The 11,272-nt window shown below is 31.2% G+C and overlaps 3 protein-coding genes across 3 annotated transcripts; all 3 read right to left on the bottom strand.

The window, feature by feature from the left end:
- Positions 1–388: 388 nt before the first annotated feature.
- On the bottom strand, positions 389–2,845 carry Phum_PHUM503190 (oxysterol-binding protein 1A, putative; the record flags this gene model as incomplete). Its single annotated transcript, XM_002430836.1, has 8 exons — positions 389–491; positions 603–737; positions 829–911; positions 1,001–1,123; positions 1,212–1,434; positions 1,514–1,711; positions 1,794–2,062; positions 2,654–2,845. 8 exons carry the CDS (start codon positions 2,843–2,845, stop codon positions 389–391), a joined length of 1,326 nt encoding a protein of 441 aa, XP_002430881.1.
- Positions 2,846–6,305: 3,460 nt separating this feature from the next.
- Positions 6,306–8,996, bottom strand: Phum_PHUM503180 (osbpl1a, putative; the record flags this gene model as incomplete). Its single annotated transcript, XM_002430835.1, has 10 exons — positions 6,306–6,490; positions 6,622–6,793; positions 6,877–6,984; positions 7,061–7,321; positions 7,405–7,623; positions 7,701–7,846; positions 7,932–8,076; positions 8,148–8,348; positions 8,493–8,653; positions 8,849–8,996. The coding sequence occupies 10 exons, from the start codon at positions 8,994–8,996 to the stop codon at positions 6,306–6,308; spliced, it is 1,746 nt and encodes a 581-aa protein (XP_002430880.1).
- Positions 8,997–9,372: 376 nt separating this feature from the next.
- On the bottom strand, positions 9,373–10,578 carry Phum_PHUM503170 (zinc finger protein, putative; the record flags this gene model as incomplete). The annotated part of the gene is made up of 3 exons (XM_002430834.1): positions 9,373–9,380; positions 9,419–9,491; positions 10,345–10,578. 3 exons carry the CDS (start codon positions 10,576–10,578, stop codon positions 9,373–9,375), a joined length of 315 nt encoding a protein of 104 aa, XP_002430879.1.
- Positions 10,579–11,272: the final 694 nt, after the last annotated feature.

Below are 11,272 nucleotides of genomic sequence, written 5' to 3'. Positions count from 1 at the left end.
TTATTGGAATGTATTTGAAATTTTTGCGCGCGCGAAATGGAATTTTTTTTTAAACCTATAATAAGCTCTCTACTATTGACACTGACATCATAGAGAAAGAAAACAGATAGTAGTTAAAGCCACGATGATAATTTACGACTAATTCCGCAAAAAAATTCTAATATCCGTCCAATAAAAATTTATTAACGGAGGAAGAGAATTTGGGGGGGGACACGAGGGGGGGGATTTAGAATCGTCTAATACAATTTTGGACTTTGTCATGCAATTCTTATGTGTTGCGGGTTTGCGTGTGAGTGACGACGACGACGACGACGACGACGGAAAATCTACGAAGATGGAAAATCATTTTTTTTCCTTTTTCTTTTTCCTTTGGCGGATCCAATTATATTTAAAAAATATCTTCGATTCCAGAAAATTCTCTATCCCAATATCCTCCGCTATAAAGCCAATCATCCGTTCTCGTGTGAGGATTTGATCCTTGAGTAAACCACCTTTACAAAAAAAATTCATTCATTTTAATTTTTCTCCCCCCTTGGAACATTCGAGAAAAAAAAAAGGAGAACGTGACGTGAATTATTTTTCCCTTTTTTTTTTAACTTTACCTCGGAGCCCATTCCCCTGTTTTTTTTCCCTTTCGTGATTTTCTCGCATCTCTTTGCTTTTCTTCCAATCTTGTTTTTTCAGCTGCAGCACCATCTATGTCTCCCAATTCTAATTTTCTTATATCTGGTCTCAGTCTGAAAAAGACAAAATTTTTTTTCTTTTGAGATAATTAAGGAAGACTAAAATGAAAAAAAAAAAAAAAAATGGCGGCGGCGTATATCGTACCTGGAATCCGTCGGACAAAGTTCCTTACGAAAATCCTCGTTAATTTCATTGAGCATCATGGCAAAATTAGTAAATTGATAATACTGTAATAATAATAATAATAATAATGATGACAAATAAAATATTTTAATTTTTTCACAGAGATCTCTCTCTCTCGGAAAGATTGTCTCACCTCCGAACAATTTGCCGGTCTCGGTTCAGCTTCCCAAAGAGTTTCAGAATTTGGAATGTCAATGGAATATGACGAATCGCATTTTGGAATGTCACCGTCGGCCACATCCGGTGGACCATCTTCCTATAAAATAATTTTTCAAAACGAATCACACGTTTTAAATTTTCAAAAAACTTTTTACATTTTTTTTTTTTTTGTTTTTTATTTTTACCTCAGCTTGAGAATTTTGCGACTTGAAACTCACGCCCATTTTAAGACTGTTTAATTTTGCCAAAACTTTTTTCGGAGTGTGAGAAGGAGATTCGCCGCCTTTTTTATCATCTCCACGTCGGAATTTATGAGCATTTTCCTTGTAATACTCTTCGAAATTACTATAATCCGTGCACCGTATAAAATCCGTCCATTTTCCATAGAGAAATTTCAACTTTTTTTTCCTTTTGAACGCAAGAAGGAGAAAGGATTTTTATTTACGATCGTGACGTCATCGCAAGAATAAAAGAGACGTAGACTTACGTCTTGTCCATGATGAAACCTTCCACGCGATGAAGATCTTTTGAAAACCAACCCGCGGGTTTAAACGTCAACACGGCTCTGTGTCCCGTACTATGATTCAAAACTTCCATTGTTCCATATTGTTCTATCCATAATTTCCCTACTATAATGTTGTGTACGCAACAATTGACGTTAGTCCAAGTGTAAGCTTCTCCCCATCTGTAAGGAAAAACCGTAAAGTTAAGGAAAACCGTTTCGTTTAAAATTTTTTTCTCTCTCTATCTCTCTCTGTCTTTCTCACCTGGGCAATTCGACGGTGACCATTCCTTTGGGTTGAATTTCCACACTTTTCCCCCAAAACCTCAGCTTTGGATGTATCGAACCGTGAAATATAAAATCGCTGCTATCCGCGTGAAAAGCGGATATGGGAGGATGATGCGATACCTGCTCGCATATGATTCTAAATCCAGGTCTCTGGAGTTCGTACGTTTCACCGAGTAATGGATTAAAAGGTTTTCCGAGTCTTTCCCAATTGGATGCGAGGGCGCTAACGGCAAATCCGGCAACGTACTGAAAAACGAAAAAAAAAAAATTCGAACGAGGTTTATTCCACTTTTCTCTATATTTTTTTTTTTTTTAATATTAAAAGCAAAAAACAATTTATTACTTTTTCTATATTCCCCCCTCCTTTTCCCCGCCCCCCAGTAAAATATTAAAACGACCAAGCCTCAATCTCTATAAAAAAAAAAAAAAAACCTTTTCGCTTTACAATATGATGAAAACTAATTAATTTTTCCTTTTTTTTGCGTTAAAAATAAATTTTTCCTTTTTTTTCCGTCGCTTTTCACAATACCTGAAATTAACACGATATGGAAATTTGATTATTTTTGGCTCACAACACGCACACGCACACGCGCACGCACACACCAAATTTATATTTATAAAATCAAGGCCGAAGGAAATTTTTATCAAAATTTCACAATCTCCATTGTTGTTGTTGTTGTTGTTGTTTCCAAAAAAAACACAAAACCGACTTTTTAACGGAAACAAACCCTGGATAAAACTTTATAAACTCCAAAACGATTTATTTACTTTAAAATTGATTAAAGCCCAATGATTACTTAATTAATAATAATGATAATGATAATAATAAAATCTAACCTTCATTCTATCGACGGGATCGCTTTGCTCGCTCGCTTTTCTCAATAGATAAGCGTATTCCATGTATTCGACCATCCTCTGGAGAAAACTCAAAGGTTCGTTAAATATTACGGGCATCGTTATTTTCGATAATTCTTTTCCTATGCAATTTTTCAATACGGACCATATGGAAAAATCGTTACGGGAAAACATTGGAACCGGAAGTTGAGTCCTGCAATAAAAAAAAAAAAAAAAAAAAAAACAAATAAAATGATGAGAAAAAAATTTTCTTTTTTTTTATTTCTCCTTTTTCTTCCTGTCCTCTCTCTCTTTTTCTCTCTCTGTCTCTCTCACTCTCTCTCTTCCTTCCTGTTCCCCTCTCTCACTCTCTCTCTCTCTTTCACTTCCTGTTCCCCCTTCTCTATCATTCTTCCTTCCTCTCTCTTCCTTTCTGTTCGTCTCGTTTTCTCTCTCTCTCTCTCTCTCTATTCCTTCTTGTTCGTTTCGTTCTCTCTCTCTTCCTTCCTGTTCGTCTCGTTTTCTCTCTCTTCCTTCCTGTTCTTCTTTCACTCTCTCTCGCTTCCTCTCTTCCACATTATCACATAAGAAAACTCACCTATGTTCTTTTTCAGATCGTTCCTTTTTCTGCACGTCAGCCATATTGACTCGAAATAACCAATTTTCGTACAAAAACAATACCTTTCCAAATTTTTTTCTATTATTCTCCCGCACATCCGAGTTTACTTTTATTTTTCAAAAATGTATTTTTATTTATTCGAATTTACTAATAATAATAATAATAATAATAACAATAAAGCGATAATTTCAATATTAATTTATCGCGCCAAATGTCATTTCAAATAATTTTTTTTTCCTTTTTTAAAAATCGAAATTCAATAATTCACTTTAAATAATTCAAATCGAAACGTTTCTATTTAAAAAAAAAAAAAAAAAAAAAAATTTTTTTTAAATAACACAAAACTTATTTTCGTGTGTGATAACGCAAATAGTCGTCATGATAAGAAATAATAAAATTATAAAAAAATTTTTTTTTTTTTTAATCGGGGTAATTTATAACGACGACGTCACGTTTTTTTTTTTTAGGCACGTCAACATAAAATAATTTCGACCGAACGCTTTTCCATTATTTCACTTTTTTTTTTTTTTAAATGAGGGAGATTTTCCAAAGTCTCCGATAACCACAACCCCCCTCCCTCCCTTTCTCATCATCAAAGGTCAAAACGTTTAAAACCCAAATTTTCGATATGAAAATCGATCCTTTCGATATACGATTAATAAATAAATAAATAAATAAAACGAGCGTGATGTGTTGTACGTTCGATTCGCCTCAATCCTTTCCAAAAAATTCCTTTCGGCGTTTTTAATAAAAAAAAAAAAAAAAAAAACGGGAGGGGGGGAGGGAGCTGCGGCGGCGGTGAATAAATGAACCGTTCAGGGAAAAAAAAAAAAAAAAAAAAGGTTTTTTTAATATCGAATGAAAAGCGTGGGTGGAAAATAATAATAAAACCTCTCGTTCGACGTTCACCTGACTCACGTTCAATCGTCGATTTCCAGGCTTTTTTTCCGAATGGGATATCGGGATCTTACTGGAGAAGATCGATTTGTAATTTTTTTTTCTTTTTCTTTTTTATCGCCAACAAATTACAAGTACATAAATATGTTTACCTAGTACATGAATAATCACGTGACCGTATATCAGGAAACGATAAATAATTTATTAATGGCGAACCGGGTGACTCTTTCGCACGCTTTTAACGAAATTACAATAAATAAATAAATTATTCCATTTACAAAAAACCTTATAGCATACGATTATGATTATGATGATGATGATGATGATAATGATAATGATGATGATGATGATAATGATAATTACGAAAACAAACGAGGGAATTACACAGGAACGACTCCACGTTTTTTCAATCAAGCTGAAAAGAAATTTTTCGCGAATTTGGTACAGATTCGAAAGGGATTCTGAAACCCCCCGCGTAAAAAAAAAAGATGCGAACGAGATAGATATTAATAATGATATTATTTTCAACGATTAATAAAATGATTCAAATAAGTCCGTTAAGAAAAGAGTGAGAACGTTTTCGAACTATACAACAAACGAGACCTTGAAATGTTGTTTTAACGAAATCAAAGATGTGTCATTTTTTAATTAATTAAATGCACCGACATTTTTTTTTAATCGTCTGCGTGACACGCCGACAAACTGGAAGATTACAATTTTATATAAATCATCAAAGCGGGGGGGGGAGGGGGAACAAAAAAACCCTTTTAAAACGCCTCTTCATTCTCAAATCCCTATCTCTCTCTCTCTCTCTATCAACTGACGACATTTTTTTATTTCAGTTTGTTCAACCAAAGGGAAAATAATTTTTTTAAAAATTAATTCAAATGTAAAATCGATTGAACACACAAACACACACGAAATTCCTTGTTTTGCATTCAATTGAACAAAAAAAAAAAAAAAAAAAAAAAATTTAATTAGGAATATCGTTATCGATGGCATATTAACAACAACAACAACAACAACAATCGTTTTGTACATCCAAATCGAATAGAAAACTAATAATTTATTCATTCATTCATTCATTTTTTTTTTAACCTATGTAAATGTGAACGCGACCTGAAAACCCCGGTTTCGAACGAACACTCCCCCCCCCCTCCAAAAAAAAAACCTTTTCGATACATTACAGGTGATACGTGAGACTCAGGTATAGAAGATGACGACAGACAAATCATTACAAATACTAAAAACTAATCACACGTCACAATGTCAAAGAGTCGGAAAATAGAAAAACAAAAATTTTCCCGGTTAAAACACGCCCCAGATTTTACTAAACAAAGAAACGTTCGTTCGTTCATTCATAATTAAATCTTTAAAAAAAAAATCAATTGAAACGTGTGTGTGTGTGAGAGAGAGAGAAAAAAAACGCAATACGGTTTTCCAGACATGTTTTTTTTTTTTAAATTTAAATTTACACCGAACGGTTCAAGATGGTTGTTCTCTCTCTCTCTCTCTCACTCACTCCGAACCTAATATAAAATTAATTACGACCGTACGAAACAACTAAAAAAAAAAATTTAATTATAATCTTCATCGTCACTATCATTTCCTACAAGGGAATTCACAAACCAAAGTCATGTTTGTTGTTGTTGTTGTTGTTGTCGTCGCACAACAACATCGCACGCGAAAAAACGCGAATACGAAATAAAAATCCCGTAACGAATCAAATAAAAATAAAAAATAAATTAATAAAATAATAAAATAATAATAATAATAATAGAAAAGAATTCTTTGTCGACAAACACTCGTGTGTTGAAACAAATCGACTAATTTGTAATTTTAAATATCGTCGCAAGTTAAGTACGAAGCAGACGACAGAAAAATCAGAGTTAACGTCATGCACAGATCGATAGTAAAGACGAGAAAAAAAAAATTTTTATTTTTCTTTTCTCATTCTTTCTCTCTTTCTCTTTGTTTTCTTTTCTTTCTTTTCTTTTATGATCCACGCATGATGTATAATTTTTAAAAAATAATTCCGTCAAAATTCCCGGAGCTGGAAAAATCCTTTCCTTTCTCCATTTTCTTTTTTTTTTTTTTTTTTTTTTTATTTTCTTAACGGATTTGAAATGAAATTGAAATTTACCTGTTGGGATGTGTCCAACATTTTTTTTGTACCATAGGAGGAGCATCTTTTGCAGACATAAAAGAATTTTCACCGTACGATACCAAAGTAGAAGATGACGAACTTCTAGAAAAGGCAGAAAAAATAGAAACCGTGTCGTCACATGGACTCCCGGCAGTAACTAATGTATCACTACAACTATCTACAAAATAATTTTTTTTTTTTTTGGTAAAAAGCGTTACATAACACAACCTTTTTAAAATTTTCTCGTATTGGTTTTTGTTTTTCCATCTTTGGAAAATTTAAATAAAATTTTTTTGAAATGTTATTTACCGGCTTCGAAAGCGTCGTAAAATTCATCGTCGGACGTATCGTAAAATCTGGGACTTTTTGTTTTATGCCTGTAATCGGAAGCAACTTGAGAAACTAAACTTTGTTCCAATTCGTGATGTTCTTTGGCTAATACGTTTAATGCTTCTTCTAAAACTCTACATTTTTCTTGTTCCTCAAAAAGAAATTATAAGATAATATTCAACAATTATATTTATAAAAAAAAGCTTATGCCTAGTTTTTAAATTTTAAACGCACTTGTTTCACTTGAAGAATTCTAAGTTCTTCCTGTTGGGCAAAAAGTGTTACGCAATGATTTAAAGAAGATACCATTTCCGATGATGTTTCGTAAAGCTCTTGAAAACGCTAAAAAAAAAAAACGTTTTTACTTGATATTGTGGAAAAGCCACAAAAACAGGTGAGGAACTTAATAGTGAGGTACCTTCGATACTGTTCTAAGAACTCCTTCACTATGTACAAAATTACTACTACCCATGGCTTGAACCAACATTTCAGCTTCTTTTATTTGCTTTCCCAAAAGTTGTTTGTGAGCTAAAGCATCTTGTAAGCTATCTTTCATAGAGCCCAATGGTTTGATGTTAGCAACTGCATTTTGATCTTCATCGGAATCGTAAAATACTTGACCGTGACACATATAATGATTGTTATATGAAATATGTTCGTTAAGAGCATTGATCCATTTCTAAAAATTTTAAAATTAACGGATTGTGAAAGAATTATCAAGCAGACGAAATTTTTTTTTTGTTATGTTAAAATTTATATAACCTGTCGTTCTACGGGACCAGATGAAATACTATCCATGCATTCGACCACGCTCAGTCTGTGAACGGCCGTGTCAGAAAAATGTATAATAAAAGTACAAGTGTCGTGTTCTAGGGGAGTTACTTTTGCACCATCCAAATATTTAAAATCCTTTCGTTTGATTCCGGTTGATCCGTCACCCCTACTGTTAAAATATGTTAAAACTCCTCTTTCCAAAACGGCCTAAAGTTAAAATTACTCTGACCTTCCTTCCTCTTGACAAACTAATAAATTAATCAAATATTAAAAAACCATCTTACCCAAACAGGTTTCCAACCGAGAAACCTAGAACGTTTGAGTAATTGTCCTTCAAATCTATCAGCACTTTTTTGTATGACTTTAACTGGTTTTACATTTAATACTTGTTGCATTTGTACATCTCTAGCTAAATCCACGGCCAATTTACCTGAATTTACAAAAAAAACTTGATGAAAATTTTTTTAAATTTAAAACTTTAACTAACTGTTACCATTCGATGATAATATCTTAACCTCTATTATTTTGTAATGTTGTATCGATTCCATTTTGTAATAGTAAAACAGCTGCTTCTTTATGTCCTCTATAAGATGCACAATGTAAGCTTGAATTACCCAAATTGTCAACACAATTTATCGTCGGAGGTTCTGGATCTCTCAACTTAAAAAAAAGTTTTCGAAAACATTTCAATTTTTTCAATTCGAACAGCAGTCGATACAAAAGATAATTACCAATAAATTTATTGTGGCTAAATCATTTTCTCTCGATGCAGTCAGTAATCTTTCTTCTTTTCTTCTAATATCAGCTGCCAAAGCAGCTGTTAATATTTTATGAATGTCAGATTCCGGTTTTGCAACATCATACGGTTTCCTTCCTTCTCCATTAGATATAGAAACTGATGCATTGAATTGCAAGAGGAGCAATACAATATCCTATCAAACAGATTGAAATTACTTATAAGATGATAATAATTGAGGTATGTTACAATTTAATCAGGTAAAAGGATTATTTTGATATTGTTCAATGTGTCATGTCTGCTTTGACGATATGTATTTTGAGAAATTTAAAAATTTTACCTCTCTGCCGATGAAAGCAGCTTTGTGCAAACTTGTATCACCAGCATCATTAACAGAATTAACATCACAACCACCTTTGAGTAATTTTTCAACAACATTTAAATGTCCAAAATAAGTTGCTAAATGCAATGGAGTCCATCCTAAATTACTTTTTGTTTTACCTATAATATTAAATGTGTAAAAATTAACTAAATCTTTTTGACAAATCAATTAAACTTTTGTTAAAAAAAAAATTTAAAATAAAAGTATTCGATGACAGAAACAACGGTTAAAATCACTCACACAAAGTTTTAATATTAACAAAAAAAAAAAAAAAGAAAAAGAAAAATCTTTTTTAAAAAAATTAAAATAAATACCTTTACAATCGATATCAAAATCATTTGAATTTTTAGATCTGTATAATAATAATTCGGAAACGATTTTAACATTTCCATGTCTACTAGAATATAATAACAACTCTTCAAATTCTTGTTTTGTATATTCTTTACGTTCCTCTTCCGACATATTTAAAAAAACATAGGGTAAAGGAATCTCGAAATTTCAGCAAAGGAATATCGAAATGAAAAAAGGCTCGCTTCGTTCAAATTTGAAATTTTTTTTTTTTTTGCAAAACTTTTATCAATTTAAATTTTTACTAATGTTATAAATAATTATTTTTTAAAAATAACTTCAAATCGAATTTTATAAATAGTAAGTAAAAAAACCGTTATATTAAATTTTAATGAAAAAAAATTTACTTACATACTTGTATATATATATATATATAAATTAACTTTCCATAAAACTTTTTCTTATTTAATTTTACACATTTTCAAATTTCATTTTCGTAAAATATTTACTTTAAATTTCACTTCGAATCAATCAAATCGTTTAAAAACGGTTAAAAACCTCCCCAAAAAAAAAAAAAAAAAAAAAAAAAAATTAACCCGTAACGAAATTCGAATTCATTCGAATGAAACGATTAACGGAAAAAGGAAATGAAATAGTCAGTTTGACCAACTTCAAAAAAATTAACAACAAAACGATTAAATACATTTTACAATAAAAAAAAAAATTCATTTATTTATTTAAGAAATAGAAAAAAAAAAAAAAGAAAAAAAGAAAAAAAATTTAATAAAACATGAAATAAATATCACATTTGACCAAAAACAAAACGAATTTTAATTATTACAAATCAATCAATCAATCAATCAATCAATTAATTTTTTTTTGATATCCCCGCGAAATTTGTGTATGTCTGTGTCTGTGTTTTTTATCTCTATGGAAAAACATCCCAAAGTATAATAATGTAAACTGTATATAACCACTCCAAAAATCATAATATCCATAAATTAAATTTAATTGTAAACAATTCAATTACAATCAATCGATGATTAGAAATCGATCAATCGATAGATCGATCGATCGATCGATCGATTCATAATCGCATAAAATTTAATTTTCAAAATTGAGCCATTACAAAACATATATATATATATAATAATAAATATATTAAAAATAATGATTAAGATTTTTTAATGACGTTTTTTAAAAAAAAAAAAAAAAGTCGGAAAATTTGCGTTTGTCGTTTGTTTATGGGTTTGTGTTTGTCGGTATGGTAGTGCGTGTGTGCGTGTCAAACGTGAATGAGGTGGTGGTGGAATGAAAAATGCCGGTATGGATGATATCCGTTCTTCGTTTTTGGTCGTTTTTTTTTTTTTTGTTTTTTTTTTTTTTTTTTTGTATTTTTTTTTGTATTTTTACTTTGTTTGTCGTTTATCGTTTGTTGTATTTGTATGTTTGTTTTATGTGTTTTTATGACGGCTTTGGGACCTTTTTCGCACCGAAGCCAAGAGTAATAACATCATCATACGGGGATTTCTTTCAAATCGCTCGGTATTTCATTTTTCGGATGTTTGTTTTCGAAATGTTGCCTATAAGTCTTCGGATCGGGCATTTGTGCCTTGCAAACGGTGCAAACGTGTACGAGAGCAGCTTGTGCGGCTTTCTTTTGAGCGTTCGCATTGTGTCCCTGTTGTTTTTTAGCTTTCAATTGTTTCTCTTGTGCTTTTGCTTGAGATTGAAGTTTTTGTTGTCCTCGAGCCATTTTTTAATTAATTTTCCTTGTTCTTCTTATTTAAACGAATGTTTGTTTTCCAATAATAATAAAAAAAAAAAAAAAAAAAAAAAAGAAAAAAAAAGAAAAACTAAAACTCAAACACGTGGGTCAAGGGAGTAGGATGAGAGAGAGAGAGAAAAAAAAAAAAAGACACCTGAAACAAACAAAAAAAAAAAATAATAATAATAATTTGTATGATTTATGCTTGATAATGTGCAGACGTGGAACGAAAAAAAAAAAAAAAAAGTGGCAGCAACCGTAACGAACACGATTCGACCCAAAAAATTTTTTTTCTCTTGTCGTTCCAAAACGGAATTCATTTTTGAAAAAATTATATGCATTACCACTCCATCTTTAATTATTCTCTCTCTCTCTCTCTATCTCTCTCACTCACACACGGCTTTTTATATAAAAATGTTTGACCCAACAACAGCAACAACGACAGAGTTTGAGGCGTTGCTGTTGTTTTTAAATGAAACGTACGCCCACTCCCACACCATGGAATTTTTTTTTTTTTTTTATAACGAGAAGAGAATTTTTTTTGGCACGAAACGTGGTTGGAGAAAGTAAGCAAGTTGGTGAAACGAACGAACGACTATAAATTTCTTTCTCTTTTTCTTTTTAATAATAATAATAATAATAATAATAATAATAATAATAATAATAATAATAATAATAATAA

The sequence above is a fragment of the Pediculus humanus genome, genomic scaffold, assembly GCF_000006295.1.
Source record: "Pediculus humanus corporis 1103172108269 genomic scaffold, whole genome shotgun sequence".
Classification (NCBI taxonomy): Eukaryota; Metazoa; Arthropoda; class Insecta; order Psocodea; family Pediculidae; genus Pediculus; species Pediculus humanus.
The sequence above is the reverse complement of the archived record's forward strand: the minus strand, read 5'-3'. Positions and strand labels throughout refer to the sequence as shown.